This window comes from Anopheles nili, chromosome 2 (genome assembly GCF_943737925.1).
Source record: "Anopheles nili chromosome 2, idAnoNiliSN_F5_01, whole genome shotgun sequence".
In the NCBI taxonomy this organism is placed as follows: domain Eukaryota; kingdom Metazoa; phylum Arthropoda; class Insecta; order Diptera; family Culicidae; genus Anopheles; species Anopheles nili.
Window position 1 is genome coordinate 63,778,383 of NC_071291.1, and position 25,100 is coordinate 63,803,482.

The 25,100-nt window shown below is 50.5% G+C and overlaps 3 protein-coding genes across 3 annotated transcripts; 1 reads left to right on the forward strand and 2 right to left on the reverse strand.

Annotated features, from left to right (window-relative positions):
- Window positions 1–338: 338 nt before the first annotated feature.
- LOC128728053 (fatty acyl-CoA reductase wat-like) lies at window positions 339–19,694 on the reverse strand. Its single transcript, XM_053821849.1, has 10 exons — window positions 19,665–19,694; window positions 19,155–19,289; window positions 18,367–19,091; window positions 18,186–18,302; window positions 17,860–18,125; window positions 6,549–6,838; window positions 5,793–6,312; window positions 5,097–5,403; window positions 4,887–5,006; window positions 339–1,139 (listed from the first exon to the last, which is right to left on the reverse strand). The coding sequence occupies exons 1-10, from the start codon at window positions 19,677–19,679 to the stop codon at window positions 767–769; spliced, it is 2,868 nt and encodes a 955-aa protein (XP_053677824.1). The 5' UTR covers window positions 19,680–19,694; the 3' UTR covers window positions 339–766.
- Window positions 19,695–20,572: 878 nt separating this feature from the next.
- LOC128728069 (putative fatty acyl-CoA reductase CG5065) lies at window positions 20,573–22,423 on the reverse strand. The gene is made up of 5 exons (XM_053821850.1): window positions 22,196–22,423; window positions 21,966–22,100; window positions 21,187–21,893; window positions 21,009–21,125; window positions 20,573–20,932 (listed from the first exon to the last, which is right to left on the reverse strand). The coding sequence occupies exons 1-5, from the start codon at window positions 22,421–22,423 to the stop codon at window positions 20,665–20,667; spliced, it is 1,455 nt and encodes a 484-aa protein (XP_053677825.1). The 3' UTR covers window positions 20,573–20,664.
- A 798-nt stretch (window positions 22,424–23,221) lies between these two features.
- LOC128728085 (prion-like-(Q/N-rich) domain-bearing protein 25) lies at window positions 23,222–25,090 on the forward strand. The gene is made up of 7 exons (XM_053821851.1): window positions 23,222–23,288; window positions 23,370–23,509; window positions 23,622–23,757; window positions 23,904–24,047; window positions 24,166–24,486; window positions 24,808–24,948; window positions 25,011–25,090. The coding sequence occupies exons 1-7, from the start codon at window positions 23,222–23,224 to the stop codon at window positions 25,088–25,090; spliced, it is 1,029 nt and encodes a 342-aa protein (XP_053677826.1).
- The last annotated feature ends 10 nt before the right edge of the window (window positions 25,091–25,100 follow it).

Sequence of the window (25,100 nt, forward strand, 5' to 3'; positions counted from 1 at the left end):
CGTTAAGTTGGAGGTTATCGATCGTGTGTGAATTTGTGAAATTTAGTACCCGTTGACCATGAAGGAAATTTTGACCTGTTTCGGTCTATGGGAAATCGGACATTAGAGAGCACGAAATGGTTTTTTAATAACAGTAATGGGTATCATTCTTCCTGCCGGAACAATTCAACTACACGTATAATGCACTAGCATAATCTATGCACCGGTGAACTTTACGACGAAACCATGAGCCTCATGAGCGTTTGTGATAAATCACTACCGACAGTCGAAAGAATCAAAACCCGGGAACGGATACAAAAAAGCCTACAAAATGTTTATTTTATTTAATAATTAATTTAATCGTTATCATTTGTGGAAAAAATCTGTCACTGAACTTCAGGTATCTTAGCTCTACGTAGCTAGTGGCAAAGTTGTTGTTGTTGTTGTTGTTGTTATGCTTTATTTGAATGATGATTCGAATGTTGATGTTTCCGTTTCCGTTTGTTGTTAATTGCGTATTTAGAAGTAATTGGCTATTGCTGCATCTGCGGCTGCTGTTGCTGCTGGCTGTTGTGCCGCTTCCGACCGTGGCGGCGCGCACTCGATATTGATCCTGCCCCTGCGATATTGATCCTTCCCGTGGCCAGCGAGTGTGTGTGTTGTTATGTGTGTGTTTTGTTTGTGATTGCACGCGGCGTGCGTGCACTGAACGTGTGTTCGTGTCCCATTTTCCGTCTTAAATTCAACCTAAATAAATTGGAAGCGTACTTGAAGTTGGAAAGTTTTTTCACACCTTGTTGAAAAGGTTTTTGAATATCTTCAGCGCGATGATAAACACGGAGCTCCACAGCAGGTAGAACAGGCCGCTGTTGAGCTTTTTCGTTTCCCGCAGCTTCGAATCCTTCAGCTTCCGCTCGCTGATGCTGGGGCTGCGCGGGCTGCGCGGCTGGACGGCGTACTTGATCACGCCCGGCACGAAGTTCCTGTAGTACTCGGTCCAGTCGATCTTCCTGATGTCGAGCGGGAACATCTCCGCCTCGAGCGGGGACATCTCGTCGCTGATCCGGCGGATGTTGGCGTTAGTCATCTTCCAGTCGTTCAGGCAGAAGAATCGCAACACTTCGCTCAGCGTCACCATCTTCGAGAACAATCGCTGCATTCTGGGGGAGGAAAAGCGTGACACGGCAAACCAGCGCCGAGAGATAAAGAGGTCGATTAGATGACGAGCAGTGCGTGTGCCATTATGACCCACTGTGGGGCTAATATTTGCGACCCGTGAAGGTTGAGTGAGGCGTCATTTGAACGTGTCGAATGGTCGAGCCATTGAAGCGCGCTCGCAAACTGGCACGAGGATAACGCCAGCAATCACCGGTCCCGGATCGATCCGGACAAAGCGAGGAAGCGAACAAATATCAACATTTTCAGCATCGGCGAGTGCACTCGCGGGGACGTACAACGTAGGTAAACGAAAATAAAAAAAAACCCCAAACCCTCAGCTCGGCCTTCACTATCACCCAACGTGGCCGTTGTCAGCTGACATAACCGCATCGAGGCCCATTTGAATGCGACGGCGACGAGCTATGTAATAGGTATGTCGCGAGATTTCGTGCTCCCAAAAATTAGCATCATCCCACGAGGCTGTGTGTGTGTGTGTGTCTGTGCGTGCGTTTGCAAAACCGGATTGGAGTTTCCCTCTCCATGGTGGCGTGCTCTTTTTTTTTTCTTCTTCCTCCTTCTTTAAATCTAACCCTTGCCCCTGCGGGTGGTGAGTGCGACGCCAGGGATACACGCCAGGGACCTTCTCCGAACGATTTGTCGGTGGCCGTTGTGTGGTGGGCGAATTTTTGGGTCGTCGCTGGTTACATAAATCCCCAATCACCCCATGGGAGGCAGAGTTGGTGCCGTACTGAAGGTGCCCCAGCGGTGGTCCTCTGTCTGGGACCAAATTTGAAATGGTTTTTTTTTTGCTTCGTATCGGAATGATCGATATCGATCAAACGCGTTCGAACAATCACGGGGAAACTGCGTCACAGCGCAGATAAGCGGGAGCACTCGAGGAGTTGGCATTGTAGCAGCATAAACGACCAGGGAGTTTGAGATATTATAAGCGATTACTCATTAATGCTCTCCTGAGGAAAAAAAAGCCTCGTCCGGTGTCTCTCGGACACCAGTTTTACGCAATCTAAACCTCGCCCTTAAGGCGAAAGCCTGCAAACTTGTTGCAAATTGCATAAATCGCCACCACCATAGTGTGATGAACCCTGCCAAGGTGTGATTGCAACGCGCTTTTGCAACGGTTCTCGAGGCGAAGAATCCATCTGCGCCGTATATCGACACCCGGACTCGATCGCCTTGGGATGCCGTGTCCGAATTTGATTGCATTGACACACAAGCCCTACGGTAAAACCCTTACGGCCAGCATACGGGTCTCTTTCGTATCTAATCACCAAGCGGTTATATCCAAACGAACGTGATGTTGTTCAGCAACCGTACCGGGCAGCTCGTTGACCGTGGATCATGCGACCGACAGGGGGGGTTCTTAGACATAATTGCCGGCAGTATGATGTCGTCGTTGTCGCCGCCGTATTTCGCCAGCGTCCCTACAGATGTTCTCGTGTGCGATGCAGTGATTGCAAAACCCGCGAGGTAGCGGTTTATTTTCGTACGTCGTCGCGCGCAAGAATCATTTTTCTCATTAGGAATCTTGCTCAACGCGAAATAGAGAAAAAAATATAGCTCACCCCCCCGAGGTATCGTTCTGGTCTCCGGTGATGATAGGAGATCCGTTTCGAGCGGAAAAATGCGGCTCTGGCAAGGTCATACGGTACTTTAGCCCTTGCAACTCTTAGTTCTTCGTTTGAACATTTTCATAAAGAAGCTACTCAACCATTCGTTATAAGTGTTTTTTTTTTGCAATTGGCCACGAAAAATGCAACCAGAATAGTTGCGTTCCGCTGGCTGATGGTGCTTGAAGATCAAAACCGAACAGATCTTCGCTAAAGTGCTGTTCGAAAGCAACGTGAGATCGAATCACAGGTGCCGTTTGTAACGGGCCTGAGAATTAATGGCAATTTTCAGACTGCCTCTTCATCGGCCTAGGAAACACGCTGCGCTAAGCACCGCGATGATGCAAAGAGAACAAACAAGGGCGAGCAGAGAACATCATCATTTTAACACATTGAGGTTTTTGCTCACGTTTATGAGAAGCATTTAAGCCTGGGAAGTAGTAGCAAAAAAAAAACTGCAGACTCTTGAAAAACGAATCTTTTGTGTTGTGTGGCCTTTTTGCAGAGTGAAATTGTGAAAAAAAAACGAACAAGAGTAAAACTATATCTGAAGCAGCAAGAGAAGAAAAAAATATCTCGCTGAATCACATAAAAATGGGCTAATCCTCTTCGTTCCATACATCACCCACCCCGAGCGACGTTATGTGTGTCAATGAAATGAAAAAGAACCACCACCCTCTGCCAGGAGAAAGAGTGGAAGAAGGAGAGAGAGAGAGAAAAAAAAGAGCAAACAACTGGCGTGAAATTCGTAAGCATTTTCCGCGAAGCTCACCGATTCGAATGATTCAACGGTCGGGATTTTCCCTTCACCAGACGGCATCACAAACCCCGCTCGAAGATGGTCCGAAAAATCGTTGGAAAGAAGCGAAACAAAAAAAAACAAACAAAAAGCAAGAAGGAAAAAGTTGCAACCCACCCGCTTTGTTTTCCCTCCATCCCCAACACGCGGCGCGGCTTGGGTGAGTCACGCGGAACGAGTTCAGCGATCGGATCCACGCGCAAAACGGTACACACGCGTTCGCGGGCGCGTGTACGATCGCGCAGGTGAAAGCCTCGCGAAACCAGATTCGCGGTCTGCAATTTGCATTGCAAGGCACGAGGAAAGAGCAAAACCTCCATCACCAGCGCGATGATGACGGGCGATCGTTTTGCGCTAGTTGGAACCTTTGTGCCTTTTTTTCCATCGTATCCTCAAAACCGCGCGAAAGGGGTGGGCTTATCAGGATGGGCGAGGGGGAGTGAGTGCGGTTTTCTTTTATCACAATCGGTGCTCGATTCACGCGGCTCGCGAGCGATTGTTCCCCGACGGGTTTTTTGTTCGGAATCGTCTCATTTTCCTTGATTTTACCCTTTTTAATCGACCCCTTTCGCGATCGATCGATCGATTATGATCGTGTGTTAAATTTAGTTTGTTTTCTTTTTTATCTTTTTGGCGATTCATTTTCGCACAATTCCCGCCGATCGGTGGCATTGAAATAAATAAGTTACTGGCTCGCCAATCCGATCGCAATTGGTTCACGCGATCGCGTGTGGTAAATGAAAGAAGAAAAAAAAAACGGGAGCTAAACTATCACCACACGATCCACGATCACTGGTTTGCCTTGCCAGTCGATGCGTTTCCAGTTCTGGTTTACAACCGTGAAAATTCCACCCCACTGGAGCAACCCCACACGATTGATTTACCAACGCCAACCGGCTGTTCTTTCGCGGAATTCGCAAAACCGGCATCACCACCGGGAACGCGTGCACCTCCCTTTGTGCCTGTTTCTTTGACCAGCACCGCGAAGGGGAGCAAATCATCCCTTTCTATCATCCCCCCAATGCAAAAAAAAAGAAAAGAAACTCCGGTCAGTGGCAAGGCGAACCACCGGGCCATGGAACGGCACACGATCGTTTGGCCTAGCGGGAGATTGGGATACCGTTACTGGGGCGGCTAGTTGTTGCAATCTGGCGCAGTTAAGCCAGCATCTTACCCTTGGCCAGGGAAAGCGCACGGCAAACGCACGCTTATATAGGCCCTCGCAAACGAGGCCTCGCGAAACAAAACCATGTCAGTGGGATGGGAGGAAGAGAACGCAATGTGGGCCCAGCCCCCCCGATAGGGTCAGTGGTTGCACTTACATTTTCTCCTTTCCGGTGAACGTGCGGATCAGATCCAGACAGAACGCCTGGAACATCATGATTCGCTTGCAGATGGCGTACCGCACCGGGTTGACCGTGATTGTGCCGGTGAAGTATTTACTATCAAGAGAGACAGAGAGAGAGAGAGAGAAAAATGGCGACAAAATTAGTACACCTGCAGCGGGAAAGCGCAGCTTAAGGACTACTTACGCCACTAGCTTCCGGATCGGCCCGAGACCACTGAAAAACCCATTGATCACCTGATCCCAGGTCCACAGGTTGCAGTCATCGGTGTAGTTGTAGACGGGAATGCTCTTGGTGTGGTTCGCTTTGCTGACGTCGTGCGCACACACCAGCAGCGCGTTGACGCAGAAATCGACCGGTACGATGAACGGCTTCTTTTTGGGATCGAGCAGGGCGGCACTGTACAGGCCCTGCGAGAGTGGCACCACCATGCCACTCGGTCCGTTGAAATTGTCGACCCATCCAGGTACGGGCTCCCGGTAGCTGGAGGTCACTGTGGGTGGGATAGGAGCGAGCGATCGATCGATTAGTAAAACGCGCGATTCCTTGCCGTCTGACGTCTCGCGTCGACGTCAGCGTCCTAATAACACCTTCGTGAACTTCCTGGTACTCCTGGGCACACACTTGAGCGCTCACGTGAAAAACTGGAATGTCCTGGATGAGACTGGCGTCAGAATCAGGCAAATAGGTATACTTCACCCGTAATAACCATGCCCAAGACACGCTCGCAATCGTTTACATACCGGCACCGGTTCGATAATTGAAGCCCGATCAAGTCCCATACCAATTAAAGCGCGATCATTTGAATGCAAAATCAATGTCACAAGTGTCGCAGCGTGAGCGTCAGAAGTACAGGGAGAGAGAGTTCTACAGCTGGCTTACCTATAGGCGGCCGGAAGATGCCGATCGGCAGATGACCAAACTTATCCTGGACGACCACCTCGGCGCACTTTTTGCTGAACGTGTACGAGTTCGGGAACGTACCGAGCACGACCGGGGACAGGAACTGTTTGTGGTCGTCCTGCAGCTTCGCGAACGTGCTCTTGATGTTGTCGTACCCACCGAAACCGATGTCGTCGTAGATCTTCTCCTCGATCAGCGTCCGGTTGCAGTTCGAGTAGAACGTCGACACGTGGATGACGGATTTTAGGCGCCGGGCGCCACCGAGCAGACACAGGACACGCCGCGTGCACTCGACGTTCGTTTCGAGCGCCTGATCGAGCGCCTCGTTGAAGTTGACGGACGCCAGCAGGTTGAAGGCGATCTCCACCTCATGCCGTAATCGATCGCGCAGGGCCGGCTCGAGGCCGAGATCATTTCGCTCGAAATTCACCTCAACTGCCTCGATTCGGTCGAACAGGCCCTTGGCTGCCTTGGTTTCGGTACGAACGCGATCAAATAGCTACAAGAGAGACAGAGAGAGAGAGAGAGTGAGATACGAATTACAGAATGACAACTTCCGGACCATCGCATCTCATAAAGTCCCCAGATTCCTGCAGGCTGATGTGCTTAATTAAACGTAACAGCCAGGGCCTCCGACCTGCTCATTTGGCTCACTTAACCACATCCGCCACTCCGTCCTGCTTCCCACTTCCCCCTTCCGCCATCCTCCCATCTCCATCACCACCACCGACTTACCATCGACTTGAGGATCTGCTCTAATCGCATCTGTGCGCTGTAGTCGCGCTTCCGGCGAATGAGCACGTATATCTTGCGCGCATCCAAACACCGGAGCAGCTTCTCGAGCAGCACCTTGCCGAGGAAACCGCTCGCGCCCGTAATCAGCACGACCGAGTCCTGGTAGAACTCGATCACCTTCGAGCCGCAGGTGTCACTCATATTGCTGCTGCCGTGGCCGTTTTGAAGATGCACCGAACGCAACGCTGCTGCTGCTGTTGCTGCTTCCTGCCGTGACACCTCGGTGGGCCCTATCGTGGCGACGAGGATTAGCCAATTAACCCGGGACGAAAGCTAGCCGGGGAGCACACACACACGCGCGCGCGCACACACACACGCACACGCAAGGACACACCCCCGTAATGGGAAAAGGTGGTCCGATTTAATGGGAGCTAAACGGGCTCGCGTCGCCAGACGCACTTTGCACTAATTTCTCACTCACTGGCGGGCACATAAAGCACACACACACGCACACTTAGGCACACTTACAAACACACACACACACGCGTCTCTTCTTCTGGGTACACTCCTTTGGCACACTTTCCTCCTTTTTGTTTCTTTCTTTTTTCCTTGGTCACACACTCCGCTGCTTATCCTTGGTGAAGATCCTTGGCGAAGATCCCTCGTCTCGCGGCAAGGCGCAGGTGGAAGCGCACGTGTCACGGTGGTGAACACCGGCACCGAAACCGACACCAAACCGGTGTGCGGGACATGCACCTCCTTGGGCACCCACGCGCGCAGAAAACTTGCAGGACTTCTGAAATGATACGCACGAGCAAGCAAGAGAGAGAGGGAGAGGAGGGTGAGTGAGGCTTCTTGGTCGCATTTTTTTTTCTTTCTTTCTTCTTTCTGTAAATGAATCAATCAGTGGCCGCCCCACGTTTGGTGGTGTTGGTCGCTTATCAGACGAACGCCCTTCGCGGTGCGTGTTTCCAGAGCTCCTGGCTGGGGATGGGGTGTGGTTTTGGCGGACGCAAAGGGCAGGAAGGGCTCAATCAACACACGACCGTGGGGCGGCAAGTGCATCGACATGTAAACAAATACGGTGTTTTTTTTTTGTTGTGAGGGCATCCTCCATACACCTCGTTATCCATGCAGGGGTTGTTTTTTTCTCTCTCCCCTTTTTTCCACGTCGTCGACTACTATCACGCCATCACGCCTTCTCTCTCTCTCTCTCTCTCTCTCTCTCTCTCTCTCTCTCCGTACGGGTGGTTGATTATAGCGACTTTGGAGGCCCACCCCCCGGGAGGGTGGAACTTTTTCTGCACTTTAAATACGCCTCAATTTACACCGTTTCCGTTTCGTTCGCGGAGCAGCAGCAAACAAAAAAAAAAGAACAACCCCAACGTAGTAGGCGATGGAGACACTTCGCGAGAGATGGCAATCTCGCAATGCAAAACGCAGAAACACGTGCACACTGGCGCGGTTATGCGCGCGCGCCCCCCTGTGTGTGTGTGTGCGTGTATGTGCGACTGGAAGCAGGAAGAGATACGGTCGCTGGAAGGCGCACGGCCGTCTCGGATCGTTTGGTAATTGGAGCTGAATGTCTTCCCCGGTACCGGCACCGTGGCCCAAATTGCACCATCCCGAACAAAAACTACAATCACCACACCCGGGGCCTATATGTCCGGGTCTCGTCTCTCGGCTGTGTGTGTGTGTGCGTGCTTTTTTTTACGAGCTTTAGCCAATACGTTAATGGCGCGCACTTGTGTCCTATCAGGCGGGTGACGACGGGTCGTAAAACAAAAATGGAAATCTTCCACCCCCTCCGGACGGTGAACGGAATGATCGCACATGTGTGCGACAACCTCCAGGCCCCTTTAACACCTTCGTGGTGGCGTGCGACCTGAAGCTAAAGTTTATTTCACATGCCGTTGCGCTCCTTTACCGCGAGGGTGGCCCGATTTAGGGGTTGCAGTTGTCCTGGGAAGGTAATTGCACCCTGATTGTGCCCTGGAAACCATTCCTTCGGTGTGGTGAAGGCAGAAAAGCAAAGGCTACTACGATTCTGCACACGTACACACCAACACACACACATGGGCACGCACGGGGGGGGGGTTGACAGGACAAATAAAAAAAAAAGAAACCAAAAGAAGGTGGAAAAAATGGTGAAGGCAAAATCCGCCAATTCGGCAGTCCGCACTACCAGCATCCGATGGCCCTTTGCACCCCATCCCACGCCACCCGACCCCCTCCTCCCACAACACGCGTGCGTCCTTTCTCATCCACCCCCCTCCGTGACACAATAGGGACACAAGTGCTTAGATTTGCCGCCTGCTTTGTTTTGCGCACACTCGTGGCCACTGTTTCGGGGTTGTCAGGACACGCGCTCTCTCTCTCTCTCTCTCACTCTCTCTGCGACACCCCTGGAACGTCACCCGCGTTCGAAGGGCTCCAGGGACGCCGTGGTGTGTGCGTGTGTGTGTGTGCGCGAGACCGCTGACACAATCTCGCCAATACCGTCTTCCGGTTGTGAAACCGCCAGAGAACTGTTTCTCGTCGCACTGCCGCATTTTTTTTTCGCTCTCTCTCTCTCTCTCTCTCTCGCTCTCTCATTTCACCCACCCACCGAAAGGTCCTTCGCCCCGCTTGTTAAGGGTCCTTCCGTACACACAGAGGCACGCGGGCATTTCGTCACCAAATGCCGACGTTTTGGTCCTTTCAGGTGGGCTGGGTTTTTTTTTTCTTTGGCAGGTGTGTGAACTCTCGAGTTTGCCGGAGGTTTGCCTGCCGAGGGTCGTAGTCTACCCTTTGCACACTGACTGCCTCGTGTGTACCCTGGTTTTCTCCACGCACGCACACACACGAGACACACACACACACACACACACACACTTGCAGCTGCTGTTCTCGTGTCCTTAAGGGCTCCGTTTCCCGGCACCCAGGTCGCCCAGGACGCACGCAGTGTAGGCTATTCCGGGCGTGAGTGTTCCGTGATTGCTAACGCACAAAAAGGATCACACTGCGCGAAGGATACAAAGCACAGGACACGCACCGCACGCACGCACGCACGCGAAAATCGTAAACTTTTTCCGTACCGTTTGGCCCAAAAACCCGACCGCTCCGGGAGTTCCTGTCGAATGCTGCCGCTGCTGGTTTGCTGGCCTGGCCTTCGAACGGGGGAGGTTTGTGTATGCGTGTATGCGCGTGTGTGTGTGTATGTATGCGGTTCAACCAAAGAAAAAAATGGGGGTAAGAAAACTGGCCGCCGTAGAGATGGGTGGTTGTTGCTGGCGCGAGTGCGGATGCCGGACTGGCTCGCTATCGAGCGCCGACCAACTGACCGACCGACGAAAACGCGCACGCAAGATCCAAAACACAACCGCGGTCTGTGTGGTGTGTGCGCCTTTTGGTTGCGAGCGCCCCTGGGACCGTTCCGCCCCTTGGGCCAGGGGTGGTGGTGGTGGTGGTGGGAGAGCGGAACAGATGGTGCCGTCTCGCTCTTGTGGCGTGGCGCGAGCGAAGGTCCTACTTTCGCGGATTCCTCGAGCGATCTCGAATGGGGGGGGGGGTGAATAACTGTGTGTGTGTGTATGGGTGTGTGTAGGTGGGTGGGTGGGGGGGGGGAAATGCATCTCGTTGAGTTCTTCAACCCCCTCAACTTCCCCCCCCCCTCCTCCTCCTGGATGCATCGAAAACAGAGGGTGAAAGTGCAACGTAGCGGTGTTCGATCTGCTTTCGAGCGGAGTTGGTGATTTTAAACCAATGTTTTTTTTTCATTTTCCTTCCTCTCAATCTTTTTCACCATTGCAGTAGGCCATGGAAATGGTGCTCTCGCTCTCCGGCTCAAAAACGCACCCCTAATTGAGCGTTTGCTACCCCCTTTTCTCTCTCTCTCTTTCACACACTCTCTTTGACGACTCCGTGGCGCTCTCTTTGACTATTTCTAGCCTTTTTTTTTTCTTCGTACTACCATCTCTTTCTCTGATCTCTCTTTTTTTCTCTCTCTCTCTCTCTCTTGCCCTATGGTACCCTACGACTGCATCTCACTCGCGCCAGCTAACGGGAGTTTAGGACATGCAGGGCTACGATATGCACCCCATCTCGCTCTCACACACTGACACTGGGTTGCTCTCGCCGAAGAAACGCATGATGCGCAGCCGCAGAGCGAGAGACACCGCGAGCGTGTGTGCGAGCGAGACCGCACAAAAGCACCCTCGTTAAGGGTGCAAACTGGGGGGTGATGTGGCCGAAAAAAAACTTTCACCGTTCTTTCTCTTTCACCGTGTGCGCGCGCGATTCGTCCTACTTTCGCTGCGCTATCGCTTTCTCTCTCTCTCTCGCTCGCTCACTCTCTTTCTCCCACGACAGGTCCTTTTTCACGGTGCCGATTTTTGACGTTTGCTTCGGGGTTCAGGTGCAATTTTTAAAACAAACCCTTGCACACGCACGCGCACCCCTTAGGAGGGGGTGTTGGTTAAGGGTTGATGTAACTGTCAATCGGCTGCGGTTGCTGTCATCCTGTGCGGTGGCTGTTTGACACATCAAACAGCCACGTTATCCTTGCGGCCAGTGAAAGAGAGAGAGAAAAAGAGAGAGGTTGACGCACACCTGTCCTAAACGCGCGTGTGGGTGCACACGCAAACACCCCGACGGGTGCCGAACCCTTCAACCCTTGTGTTCCCTCACCACCCACCCCTTCTCACCCGAACAAACAAAAAAAAAAACACCCGCCACATGGCGCGCCGCTCTGGTAATTGTCGCACCGGACCGGTGCCGGTAATCGGTGCCCATAATGTGCCGGACGATAAACGCAACCTTAATGCGGGCTGAAGGTTAAAGGCGTCGCGACAACGAACAACGATGGCGCCCCGGGTGGGTCGGATCCACCCTGACCACTCTGAAAGCCCTTCCCAAAGGGAAAGGGGCGCCAGCCGGGAGGGCCGTTGAACCTTGGCCGCACGTAATGCGGATCCAATTACCGATCCCGACGGTGGTGCAGGATGTGCGTGCCATTTTTCGCCGCCTTCTTCTTCTTCTTCTTCTTCTTCTTCTTCTTCTTCGCCTTCTTCTTTTTGTGCTTCTTGCGCTCATTTGCCTTCTTGATTGGTCCCGCTCCGTGTTCATGCTTCCGGGTTTTCATGTGGGACATGTTTTGCGCCCTTCTGACCCTTCCCCCCCCCCTTCCGGCCACCCAAAAGGGCCGGGCCGTTAATCGAATCAACGGTGGCGGGAAATTGAAAAAAAAAACGCACACAGGCCATACTGCGGCGTGATGACGTAGTTGGGCCCTTTTGCTACAATACCTCGCAGGAATGTTGTGAACCGTGCGCCCCACTCGCACTCGCCAGAACGCATCCATAAACACAACAACAAATAGCCTCCCACCCGCGCGCGTGCCACCCCCTTCTCGTCCTCCTCGGTCACCACGCGGGACCTCGGCGCGGCGAGAGAAAGTGAGCGGAGTCTGTTGCTTCTTTTTTTGTTGAGTTGAGGGCAGAAAGCGAACGTCGAAACATCGAACGAACCTCGCGCCTTCTCACGTGGGCCCCCCCCTCCCCCCATTCCGAAAGGGAAAGGGCCCGAACGCTCGCGGCCATGAAAATGCGGCCATCATGGTGGTGGTGGTGGTGGTGGTGGTGGGCAGCTGGGCGGTAGGTCCGGTTCAGGAGAAAGTGTTGTGCGGCAGATCGAACCGATCCGGGACGGCGATATCACACCTCAACCTGCCGAGAATGATCCTCACTCCTCGTCGGATGGAAGGGCACGCACGTCTCAGCGTCGAGGGGGGGGGGGGGGAGGGTGATTTAGGGTGCGCTTTTCCACCCCTTGCTTCCCTGAAAACCCAAAAGAAGAAAAAAAAGCGAACCGAAAACATTTGGCCCCACGGATGTATTATGAAATGCCGCCGAAGCATTCGGGAGATGTTAGCTGAGGTAAACAATCGGCGCAATTTACAAGCCGGAGAATGAAAGGATCTTTAAAAAACAAGAGAGGCTCATTGAGAGAGAAAGAGAGAGAGCGAGAGAGAGCACAAGAAACCAGGTGTGATGGCGCGAGATGAAGGCGAGAAGGCGATTCGTACGACCGTGCGTTCGTAAATTGTTTGTAACAGATTTTGGCTTCTTCTCACCCCATCGCTCACCCTCTTACACCCCTCCCCTCAAACAACACCAACTCCCCTTTTCAACCCCCTCCCAAGGAGGATGTGGCGTACGTCTGCAGCGTGGTTGCGTAACACACGCCCGCCGGACTGGCGCATGGCGCGATCGAGGACGTATGAGTGCTTATGAACCTGTGTCTGTGTACGTGTGTCTGTTTACGTGCCTCACCGTGTGTGTGTGTGTGAGCCTGTAAGTGGGCTCCGTTGGTCGCGTGTTCGAATTTCGAGCCCCGAATTCGCCCTACGCGCGAAATTCCCCCACGCACTTAGACGCGACGGGTCCTTCGGCAAACGAGGCACCGAATTAGGGATATCAAATTTCCGTTAAGCCCAAAACGGGACGGGCAAGGATGCAAATTACAGTGCCGCACGAACCAGCACCGACGCGTGGCAGTAATGTATGCCCGCTGATACAATCGGTGACTTGTAATGTAATTGATTACCCGTTAATGGGGTGGTCGTTGGAATACGCTTGTTTATTTAGCGTTATGTAGGTACATCTTGAATAATTCCTAGAATAAATCAGGGGTAATGGAATTTTTGCTTTCTTAAGATAAAACAGAATTAAAAAAAACATAGATAAAACCGAATAAAAAAACAGAAAAACGGATGAATTAGTGAGGAAGATCGATTTGGAAGGAAGCTCCTCAAACGATTTTCAAAACAATCTGATAAATATTGGTCGTTTACGAAATTAACAATTCTATGATAAACAGAAAAATACATGTGGCTCGAATCACGAACTTTCCAGCAATCATGATGCTCAAAATGGTGCTGATTTCTTTAGCTTCAAAACTACCTGAAATGATAGCAAATTGTATATTAAATTGTTCATGAATGATGAATCAAATTTGATCAATTTTCTTTAGCGTAAAGCTGCGTGATAATGGTAATAAATTGTAGTAAATGCATCCAATGTTAAAGGTCCGATTTTACGGTCGATCCCTACGATGGCTGAACCCTACCAGCGCACTTGATGCTTGAAATTTTCCCGACCGCAAGCGATTTTGACCGACATATGTCTTCACTTTTTTTTTCTTTTAAATCCCCCGTCGATGTAACGATCTGTCAAACACACGCCGAAGCTCGGTCAACCGTAACCATGGCAACGATTAAACGCTCGACCCACCAACCAACCCTTCCCGCATTTGCTCCAGAATCTTATCGGGGGGTGCAAATGTGTGCGCCCAATAATTGGCCCCTGGTGGTAGGAAAACAAAAAGAGGCAAAAGATAAAAAGAGAGCAAAACCAAAAGGCACCCACCACCCAAAAAAAAAACAAAAAAAAAAGCGCGACCCAAACCCGCAAAACACCTCAATGGGGCCGTTCGCCTTTTTGGGGTGCGTTTTCGCTTTTCTCCTCGCCTCACGGAGCCCACGGATCGATGCATTAATCGCATGAATGAAGTAACCGAGCAAACGGCACCGTCGGTGAAGAGTCCAGCTAGGGTGGGTGGGGGTTGGAAAACGCAGCGCAAGGGGTTGTCGAACGATTGGAAGATTCGGGTCAGCGGTCACTTTCGAAGGCGGCCGCCAAGCGGTTACGGCAACGTACCCCCGTGGTGGTGGTGGCAGTATTTTTTCGGGCAGATTTTACGGACCGCGCTGAACCGCGACCGCGAATCGTACGGTTTTGAGTGGCCCGGCCGGGTTCGCGATGTAAAGGCATTAGAATTTACGTAACGCTCCCGCGTCTACCACACGCGGTACGCACTTTAGCGTTGGATGGCGTATTTTTTTGTTTTTTTTTTTGAGGGGAGGCCGTTTATTATTATGATTTTTCCGCTCCATCCTTTTGTGATGTCTCTCCAAGCAAAAGCAGGAACTCCCCGGTGGCCTTTTCGGGCCAGGTCGCCCGGTGAGTTCGATCCCTCAGCTTACACAAGCGGTCTTCCCAGGAAAAAAAAACCCCCCTTTGGGTGAAATAGAAAATACGAACAACCCCACTAACAGGACGCTTGGTGCCGCGGGACCCCGAGAAAGTGGTAAAAATAAATATTAAACACCGATGCCACGCCAGATTGCCCTTCGGAAATCGTTCCCCGTGCGTTCGGGGAGTTTGTTTCACTCTCTCTCTCTGTCTCTCTCTCACCTCCTTCTCTTAATTGATTGGAACTGTTTCATCTTGGGGCGCTTTTTTGTTTCGGTGACGTAACGGAAACGTCACGACCGCCGCGTGCCACGGGAAGGGCGCCCAGAGTTCCAGGGCAGGGTTTTGTAGCGCGTCTGCGCGGGCATCGCCTGGTGGCGCCTGGTTCCGTGGGCTGACCGGAAATGTCACACGTTTGTGTCAATTGTTGCCGGATTCCGCCGGCTGCCGGTCGATTGCGGCGGTCACAATGGTTCTCGCTTGTGGATGAAGACTTTCGGGAGCAAACTGGGAGGCTGTTCGAAGCTACAGTTCGATGAGACTTAGCATACGAATGAGCGATAGAAGAGAGCGATGAGCAGCTTCCTGGTGGGGTTAATTATCACGGTGGAATGAATGATTCAAACCTGACAAGATTTGAACCTCAAGTAGGTAAAGAACACCCTAACAAACACGAAATTGAGTTAGATTAATCGATAATGTGATACAGGATGGTAAACCCAACCATCGCATGTCTGTAACGGCATTGAAAGTGAATATCCGTGACGCCTTAAGAACGACAGCAGGAGAGTATCATCCGCCAGGATCACCGGTAATCTGGGGAAAAAATAGCACTCGACATGCGCCCCCAATAGGCAAATGTAAAAATAGAGCACATATCCATCACGCCTGCCGCCGACGACGACGCCGATCGGCGTATTTTACGCAACGCTTTCGAGCACTTCGGTCGTGACACTGATGAGGGTTACGCCGTTTCTCGTCCTCTGCGGCATGGCAATCCGCGTGAGGTCAATACGCATTCTGATACACCTTTTTTTTTTACGGCTGGCTAAATATATCCACATACTTGTGAAATTTGAATATTGATTCACCTCGAGCAGCGCGATAAAAACGCGTAATCACTGCTGCTGTTTTATTCATCACCGCAACTCAACCGGCATCGGGCAAAACAGTACACAAATTACACAATTCGCAAACCCACCCCACCCAAACGGGCGAAATTTCCCACCCGATTCGAGGGTCGAAATTAACCGCCCGCTCGGTTGGGTTTGGGTCGCACCGCTAGGTTGAAATTAATTTTCCAATTCCGTTTGCCAAACCCCAGCTGACCCACAAAGAGAGCGAGAGAGTGAGAGAAAGATCCGCCTTCGGGGACGCCTTCGTCTGCTACTCCTGGGAAGGGAGGGTCTTTTGTTTACCACCCGTCGCTGGAATGCAACCAAACGGGGTGGTGGATTTTCCCGCGATCCTACCCTGCGTGATCCTTTTCGGCTTTACCCCCGTTTTTTTGTTGTTATTTGTGAGCTCACCACCCCGACCTGACACTGATTCGATACGTTCGCGCTCGATTGATGTTTGGCCTCCATAACGGGTCACGCACACACACCCGTACGTTGCGTTGTATGATGGGGGCACCCTCGCAGGATCGAAACGCGATCGGATGATCGCGCCTGGTGCGTGTTGCTCTCGCGTACAGCTCCCAGCAGCGTGCTGTCGCGCGAATCCGCCCGTTCAAACGTTCCCTTTTTGCGCCGAAACTCGAGCCTGTGCGGTTATGCAAGTTGTGGGTATTCGATTGTTGCGAATTTAGCCGCCGTCTCGCGCGTGGCGCGCCAACCATGGGATAAGGCTGTTTTTATAATATCTTTTATTTTGATGGATTTTTTTTCCTTTCGGTTTGCTTTGGGCTGCCACTGCCGCTGCTGCTGCTGGGGGTTGTCGTTTTCCGTTTGCACTTCAGTTTCGTGGCTTTTGCGCGATGGTTTTTGGTTCGCACCGGCGTCGACCGCCTTTCGGGTATGGCTGGGTCATCCGCTTCGATGCTGGTGCGCAACGAGTGGACGATGCTGTTGCGTATGATGCACGTGTGCCCTCCAGCACCACCCCGTTTCGGTTACGCACATGTACGAGGGGGGGGGGGGGAGAAAAAAACACGTCACCTACAATCAGCTGAGCGATGGGGACAGTGTCAGTTGGGGCACATAAAAATAGGTATTAGCAAATGCGAACCGGGAAGAAAACTATCGCTACCGGGGATGGTGCGTGAGAAGATCGCTTTGCGTTATGGAAGCTGGCAAAGGCAAAGGGCAATTTTCTCGCCGTTTGCCGATGTTCAATTACCTATACGTAAAGCGAGGTTTAGTGCAAACAATTAAGTTGAGTCATTACCCAAGGAGTTTGTGAAAATTTCAGGCCCTCAAGCGATCGGGAGGTGCCATGATTAGGGCATGCATTTAGCTGGAAATATTCGCTATTGCGTCAAGCTACTTAGGCTATTTATCTCACAGAAAATTGCTTATTATCACATCGAAAGAAAATGAAACGAAAGAGAAATGAAATAATGTTAAAAGCGAGTCTCTGTTTGCAACCCAAAATACGGCTCTGTGAACCGGTTCGAAGATCGTTTGTCATTATATTGCATACATTAAGGCGTTTAGTAAAACGATCGCAAGCGGTTGAAATTTTTTTTTAAATTATTAAAACCATTAAAATCAGCTGTATTCTTCGAGGAAAATATATTTATAATTAGATCTCCAGCAAAACTTCAACGAGGTAAACCGGAAACATTCGTTTTAGTAAGATAGCATTGGTGCAATTTATCTTATCAATGCGAGCTATTGGTCAACAAACCGTCTACCATAGGACGGAACCGGCACTGTTTGATGGATTAGTCATCGAAACATTCAGAATAGCACAAGGGTACGGTGATTACAGTTTATCAGCCGTGGGCAGCGTAAATCCATCAGACTGCAGCTGCTATCGTGGCTCCACCCCAAGTGACATAACTAGTTCTGAAGGGTTTCTAACGATGACACAGAGTCTATCTTTTTTTTTATCAGCCAGCACGCCTTTATCAGTAAACACACCTTCGTCAAGAAATAAAGATCACTTGTGTAAAAAAAACATGGGGCGATGTTGTAATCCAGGGGAAGCACAGTATTTTCATGTATAATTTATATGCACTAGAGAGTGAATTCTTGGAAAATGAATTAAAAAAATGTTGATAGTAAGTATTGACACTATGATAAATTAAGTATATAAATAAATAAAGATTTATCCTCAAATTCATCCCATTCAACTGCCATTTTTTTCGACATCATTATTCGTTTTCTGACGCCTTCGGAGTTCCCTTCGTTCCAGTTCCTTCAAAAGCCCTTTGGTGCAATGCTGATAGTATTCCTGCAAATCAATCCGATCTGCATCAAACTCCAGCAACGGTTCGTCGGCTTTGGCGAGTAGCAAGCGCATTCTCTTCGTGTTATCGTTCTGCGCCGTCCAGGTATTGCAGCGGAAGTATTCCACCGTATCTGCGAGCCAATCAATCAGGGACACGTTTCGGACATTGCTGCAAGAAAATAACCACGACATTAGTAAAAGTCGATCGTGGAAAACTAAAATGCATTACCGTCTAGGTTTGCGAAGAAGAACCAGCAGAAAATCAGCAATGTACGCCGCTAGGTACAGCAACCAGAAGGTGATCCTTGAGATTATGCGCCATTGAGTTATTTGCATACGAACGGGACTAAAAATAAAACCGGATGAGTGTGCGAAGGTTGATCAAACTTCCCGCCTACGGTTATCATTACCTTAACTTGCGTCCCATAGCAGTGGGTAGTCCAGATCCGATGAAGGCAATGTAATCGACCCAGAGGATGGTGTTCTTTTCGAAATAAAAGTTGTACACCGGTACGGGTGGAACTTTTCTATCAAACGACTCCAACACTCGAGCTTCCTCGTACCGTGCCCGAATATCGCAGGCAGCCGTGATCATTCCACCAATGCAGTAATCCACCGGTGCCAATGCAGCACGAGCCGATCTGTCACCGTAGTACCATAGCAACTGGTGCTTCAGAATGGGCACGGTTAATCCTGTCGCACCTTGGAAACATCCCACCCAACCAGGCTCAGGCTCGCGACAACTCGGCGTCACGATCGGTGGACGGAAGATACCGATCGGAAGCTCCGAGAAGTTATGCTTTATCGTCACTTCGGCGCACTTTTTCGAAAAAACGTAGCTGTTCGGCATCGGTCCCAGGATGGTGGAGTTCAGTTTTTCCTTTTCCGCTTCCGTCAGCGGTGCCAGGATGCGCCGAATGTTTTCCAACCCACCAAAGCGAAGATCGTCGTAAACGCACTCTTCGATATGCGATCGGTCGCAGTTGGAGTATAGCGTCGAGACGTGCACGATCGATTGCAGACGTGGAGCGGCTCGTATGAAGTTGAACAACCTCTCCATGGCAGTGACGTTTGCGTCTATGGCTTGCTGAATGCCCATATCGAACCGTACTTGAGCCATGACGTGAAAGACGACCTGGAAATGCACTTTCGAGATTTTAGTCTATCTATTAGCCGTCCCTTCGAAGCATTTACTTACCTCAGTTTCATTAAACAGGTCGGTTTTGAAGGGTTCTTTTACAAATTCATCTGACGTGAAGTCTGCCTCTATGGCAACCAATTTCGCAAGAACTTTATCCGGATGTGGCATGGATTCACGTATGGTTTCGAATATCTGCATAAAAAAGACACTTTTATAACAGTTTCCAACGCATTGACACTTCTTAATAGCATAAACGTATAGAAATGCAGGAGTATAGTTTTTATTCATTCTTTTTCAGCAGCATATATAGCTGGTGTGTATTACTCGTAATAACCGTTTAGTTCGTTGCACCAGGCCTTCGATGCATGGGACCGTAAACCTGTTTGCTGTATCCTTGCCACATCGAATAAGGCGTTAACGGCTAAAGCGATGCATTTTGTAGTGAAGCACGCACGTAAGTACGAATACAGTGTGCTTAACGCAACTGTTTGCAAAGACACCATTAGATTTCTCAACTACCACGCAACATTACTAAACGCATGTGTAACAAACGGCTGTTATACCTACCGGATCGCGTATCATTTGCTTCAAACGTTCCCCCGGGCTGATGCCTCGCTTTTCACGAATCAGTAGAAAGATTTTCTTCACATCGAAGCTACGCAGCAGCTTCTCAACCAGCACCTTTCCGAGGAAACCAGTTCCGCCGGTGATCAGCACCACCGAATCGCGATAGAACTCGGTCACCCGCAGCTCGGCGGTTTTTGCTATGGCGTGGGCCATCCTTGCGATCACTTGTTTGTTCACAAAATTTTATCAGGCTGTAGAACGGAGCAGAACTTCCGCTGTAGGCTTCCGAATGTGCACTAACCTGTGATCACCGCTGATCGCTAATAGTACCTCCTGAATGTGACATTGCACAGGTATTATCCGTTACTCATGCCATCCTTGATCGTTCAAACACCTTTAAACGATCGTAGCAGCCGTCCTCCGGTGATGAAGTTGAGCTTAATTTAAGCGGAAAGCTGTTTTTGATTAGCTTGAACTGGCTGTGCACGCGTTTACTTTCCCACATACACTGCCAATTTTTACTCGTTTCACACGACAATGTTCTCTGGTTTGGATTCTGCTGTCTCGTTTCTTGACTGAAAGTAGTGCCTTCTAACGTCCGCGTCGACCTTATGGGCATCGTTTTTTTTTATAGATGGCTCTGGTTTATGTGTATGTCTGTGGGTTTATCTTAATGAAGGTTTTGCATTAACATCGCGAGTGTTCAATATCACATAAAAAATAAATTACTGCTCGAGCGGGGTATAACTAATTATCAATTTGTTTTTATAATAAAAAAAACGGCTAAAGATATGCATAAAAACCAATCGAAAGCACCTAACGAGCTTGGAGATATGTGAGATTTATTCTAATGAGCTAATAATACAATCAATGTGTAAAAGAAGAATAACGTGGTCAAATGAGCACCAGTAACGATCCATTTCGACGCGATGAAAGCACGCTGATACGAAGTTTAACAGTGGCTCTTTGGCGAATCGAGCAGTTTCTGCAGCTCATCAGTCTAACTGCTTTTCGCCATCGCGGACTTCCTGTGCTGCTGCCTTTGGAGGTTTTTTCGCATTAGCTCCCTTGCGATGCCCTTGGCGTACGATTTGTGGTAATCCTTCCAATCGATCCGATCGCCGTCAAACTCGAGCCGTTCGGCGTCATCGCGCGATAACAACGCCAGCATCCGCCGCACGTTGCCGTTTTCTGTCGTCCACATGCGACACCGGAAGTACTCAACCGCGTCCGCTAGTGACGAGATGGCGGACAGGATCTTAACGTTGCTGCACTCGGGAAGATGGTGATCAGTCAGTGAGCTGGGGTGTTCGAATAAAAAAGGACTAAAGGTTCGTCACCTACCTGCCACGCTTTCCGAACCACGCCAACACCTCGTCGGCAACTCGCGCTTGGAACGTCATCAGCCAGAGCAGGATTTTGGGGAAAATTCTCCACGGGCTTATACGCACGCGTATTCGGCTGGAAAACAAAAACCGATCATTGTGGGAGGCGTAGGCGTGCGGCCAAAATGCCAATCTACCTGAGCAATCGATCCACCGGATTCGCAAGACCTGAGCTAACAAGCCCAACGTAATCTCGGAACGGGAAGGCGTTCTCTGCGAAGGCGTAATTGTACACCGGAAGCGGTTTCTCGACCGGAAGGATCAGGCTTCGACGTCGGTAGATGTCACAGCCTGCCGCGATCATACCCGCTACCGTCTGATCGACGGGAGTCATAAATGGCTTGCAATCCGGCTCGCCAAAGTACCAGATCGTCTTCCCGAGCACCATCGGCACCCAAAGACCGGTCGCTCCGTGGAAACAGTCCACCCAGCCCGGTTCCGGTTCACGGTAGCTCGAGATCACGATCGGTGGCCGGAACACACCGATCGGAAGCTCCGAAAAAGTGCTCTTGATCATGCTTTCGGCGCACTTCTTCGTGAACACGTACGTGTTGGGCATCGTGCCCAGGACGAGCTTGGTCAGCTGTTGTTTCTCTGGTGCTTCAAGGCCCTTTAGAAAGTGCTGGATGTGCTCTAGCCCACCGTACGGGACGTCGTCGTAAATGCGCTCAGCGATGTGCTTCTTATCACAGTTTGAATAGAACGTTGATACGTGCACGATCGAGCGCAGGTCTGCCATGGCGCTTGCGAGTTCGTACAACCTTCTGGTGGCTGTAACATTCATCGCGATCGCATCATCGAGCTCTTCGTCAAAGCGGATGGACGCCATCACGTGGAAGATGATCTGTTGAGGGGATTCGAAAGCGCCATGAGTGAATTTCGTTAATTTCTTGAAGATCCTGTCACACACACACACCTGTACTTCATTGCAAAGCTTTGCCTTGTCGACATCATCTACGATATTTTCACACTCAAAAGCCGAATCCATCGCTACCACTCGACGGAGACGATCCTTTGCATCTGGAACCGTGCTACGCAGGGTGTCGAATATCTGCAGAAAAAAAAACGATAGACCAATAACGTCACTTTTGGTGTTCACTTTATTCCAATCATCTAAAAAAACTAAAAACAAGCGACAACACGAACCGGTCCCTCGAGCATCCTGTGTAGCCGATCTGCAGGACTCGCATTCCCTTTACGGCGGATCAGCAGAACGATCTTTTTCACATCGAAGCATCGCAGCAGCTTTTCCACCAGCACTTTCCCGATGAATCCGGTACCGCCCGTAACGAGGACAGTCGCACCACGGTAGAATTCAGCCACATTCAAGCATTCCTCACCGGCCGGGCCGGTATCGATCGGTTGAGCGTTCATCGGGGCGTTAGCTCGGTTTAAATCAACGGTTCTGCACTAAAAAAGCCACTGAGAGCCACGTTCGGTAGCGACCGGAAGGATGCAAAAGCACTGACCAGCGGCACCGGCCCGTACACCGCCTTTATACCTGACTCGTAACACGGAAATGAAACCGAACGTGTTTACCATGTGTAACGCCACCCTAGACACTAGGTTTGTGGGGCGTCGATCGATCATGCGCCTGGGCTGCTACTTCTTGCGGAAAGATGAGCGTTCTTTTGTGCGCGTTTTTTTTTCACCTGCGCTTCATGCTGCTCTTTTATGCTCGAACCGCTCGCGCATTGTTATCCTCCGCATCCCAAGGGTGCGGGATCCTTGAGGCGATGGGACGAACGCGAAATGGACGAACGCACGTGCGTAGATTGAGTGGCGTAATTTATTACCGTGCAACTGGTTATTTGCGCTATTATCGCGTATCCGGTGATGTGATGCGCGATGCGAGCAATTTTGTGGTGCCAGTTTTTAGCGTTCGCCTTTTTAAAAACCACGCAAATGAAACGTTATTACGTGCATGGCGTGCTTGGGAGTGCAATTGTGCAATTAAATCCTTTTGCGCCGAAATTTAAACCGTTCACCCAACCTGCTAAAGGGCAGTGGAAAGTCTCCACTAAAAGGAATATCAAACTCTCCAAATTGGTCGAGTAGCTGTCATGATAACGATCAGTTCGCTTCGAAGCATCGTTCTCATCCTTCACACGCTCCTTACAGTCGAAGATCTCGCTCGTAACAGCACGCACGAACACATCGAATCCTCCCACAATGGCGCGGATCCTTATTCTCTCGCTTCTTTTCGTGACCCTCGCGATAGAGTCCGCCCGATCGAGTGGTAAGTGTGGTGTCCTTTTTTTTGCCACCCTAATCACAACCCCGAATTTGATGTGGATCCCCGAAATTCGTCCTCCAACAGACATCGTAGACCTCGCGTGCGATGATGACCTCGATTGCGAACCATTCCGCAGCGCGTCCGTCAACTCCACGTGCGTGCTGGAACAGTGCCGGTGCACTGACCTGCTGCAGGGTGGCAATGCCACCGAGTGCAAACCATTGGTACGTACAGTGACCTTCATCCACCACTTGGTGCACCACCTGAGCTGCCGTCATCTGACATAAACGTGTTCGATTCTTTTCATCCTTCCATCGCTCACATCTCCCGCTTAAGGTCAACCGAGTGTCGAACCAGATTGGCGGTCAATGTCCGTGTCAGGTTGCGAATTCGTTTTGCGACGAGAAGACGCACCGATGCGTCTGCAATGATGGCTTCCTGCCAAGCCGCGTGGAGAAAAAGTGCGTCCACAGTAAGTGTGCCATTGTGCCAAAATGGGTGCGCGAGTTCGCACACCTAACCTCACTTTCCTTCGTCACTGTCCTTCACTGTCCCTTTCTTTCACGTGATCGCTCGATCGTTCGATCTCGCACGTCCTGGTTCGTCCTGGACACGCAGAATCCGTACCACTTGGAGGTGAGTGTGAAAACAACGAGCAGTGCTCCAACGAGGATCACTTTGCGGACTGTGACGGAACGAAACAGGTTTGCCAGTGCCGGGAGCATTTCGTCATCTACGCCGGTGCCTGCCATTCGCTGATAGGTGCGTAGCGCGTGCATTTACATGCCCTTTGGCATTGTCCGTGGTTTTCCCAGCGAGTTCATCTGCCTACATGTTTTTGTTTCGTTTTTTTTTTGGGGGGACTTTACTTTCAACCCAGCCGTCGCCAATCTCTCGAAACCGTGCGAAACCGACGATGAATGCTCGAATGGGACGGCTCATTCGGTGTGCCATGGTGGACAGTGCCTTTGCGGGACCGGCCACATCGCGGACGCCACCAACAGTAGCTGCCTTGCGGTGGCTGAGCTCGATCAGCCTTGCACCGACTCGAACCAGTGCATTGCCACGCTCGGGGTCGGTTCGGTGTGCTATCAGCAACGGTGTGTCTGCGATAGCAATCACTTCCAGTTTCCGCTGCACGACACCAAGGTGGCTGCTGATGGTCAGCAGAGGATACGAAACGTGTGCGAGCGGAAAATCGGTACGTTGAGCGGTTGCTGTCGATCGGCTAATTGCGCGCACTTTGTGGAGTTGCTAATAGGGCATAATCTATGCGTCTATACATGGAGTGGAAGCAATTAGAAGGAACTGTTTTTTGCACATGCACATGAATTCAATCAAAAGAGTCGTAGTTAAAATGCAGCACCTATGATAGCTTTGTGATTTGATCATGTCTTATGACGCATGTTCCACAAAAAGCAGTGCATCTTTCGATGAAATCAGATTGATTGAAGGATTTTTTATTCTTCGATCGAATGAATATTACTAACTCTTATTCATTTACTTCACCCAACGATTCCAGTGCATGGAGATAGCTGCAACGACAATCAAAATTGCTACAACTTCCACGTTGGACCGCACGAGCAGTCGATGGAGTGCTTCATGAACGTTTGCGTTTGTTTGAACGGATTCATCGAGAAGGATCATGTGTGCCTGAAAGCTAGTAAGTTAGCCGTTTAACTTCTACACGACAGCTGATCACAATTTTACTCCTCTCTCGTTTAGGTTCGGGTACGATTTTAGCAGCCACATCTATTTTACTTATCATCCCCAGCTTTCTCGTGGCTATTTTCAAAACGCTATGACGCTAAGGAA

Coding starts and splice junctions, on each gene's coding strand:
- LOC128728053 (XM_053821849.1), bottom strand. Junction 6,313..6,548: donor AGCAGATCCTCAAGTCGATG/GTAAGTCGGTGG, acceptor TCTCTCTTGTAG/CTATTTGATCGCGTTCGTAC. Junction 5,007..5,096: donor CCGATCCGGAAGCTAGTGGC/GTAAGTAGTCCT, acceptor CTCTCTTGATAG/TAAATACTTCACCGGCACAA.
- LOC128728069 (XM_053821850.1), bottom strand. CDS start 22,423: ATGAACGCTCAACCGATCGATACCGGCCCGGCCGGTGAGGAATGCTTG. Junction 21,126..21,186: donor CCGGTGGATCGATTGCTCAG/GTAGATTGGCAT, acceptor TTTGTTTTCCAG/CCGAATACGCGTGCGTATAA. Junction 20,933..21,008: donor TGGTTCGGAAAGCGTGGCAG/GTAGGTGACGAA, acceptor TCCCGAGTGCAG/CAACGTTAAGATCCTGTCCG.
- LOC128728085 (XM_053821851.1), top strand. CDS start 23,222: ATGGCGCGGATCCTTATTCTCTCGCTTCTTTTCGTGACCCTCGCGATA. Junction 23,758..23,903: donor GGAGAAAAAGTGCGTCCACA/GTAAGTGTGCCA, acceptor CTGGACACGCAG/AATCCGTACCACTTGGAGGT. Junction 24,487..24,807: donor CGTGTGCGAGCGGAAAATCG/GTACGTTGAGCG, acceptor CAACGATTCCAG/TGCATGGAGATAGCTGCAAC.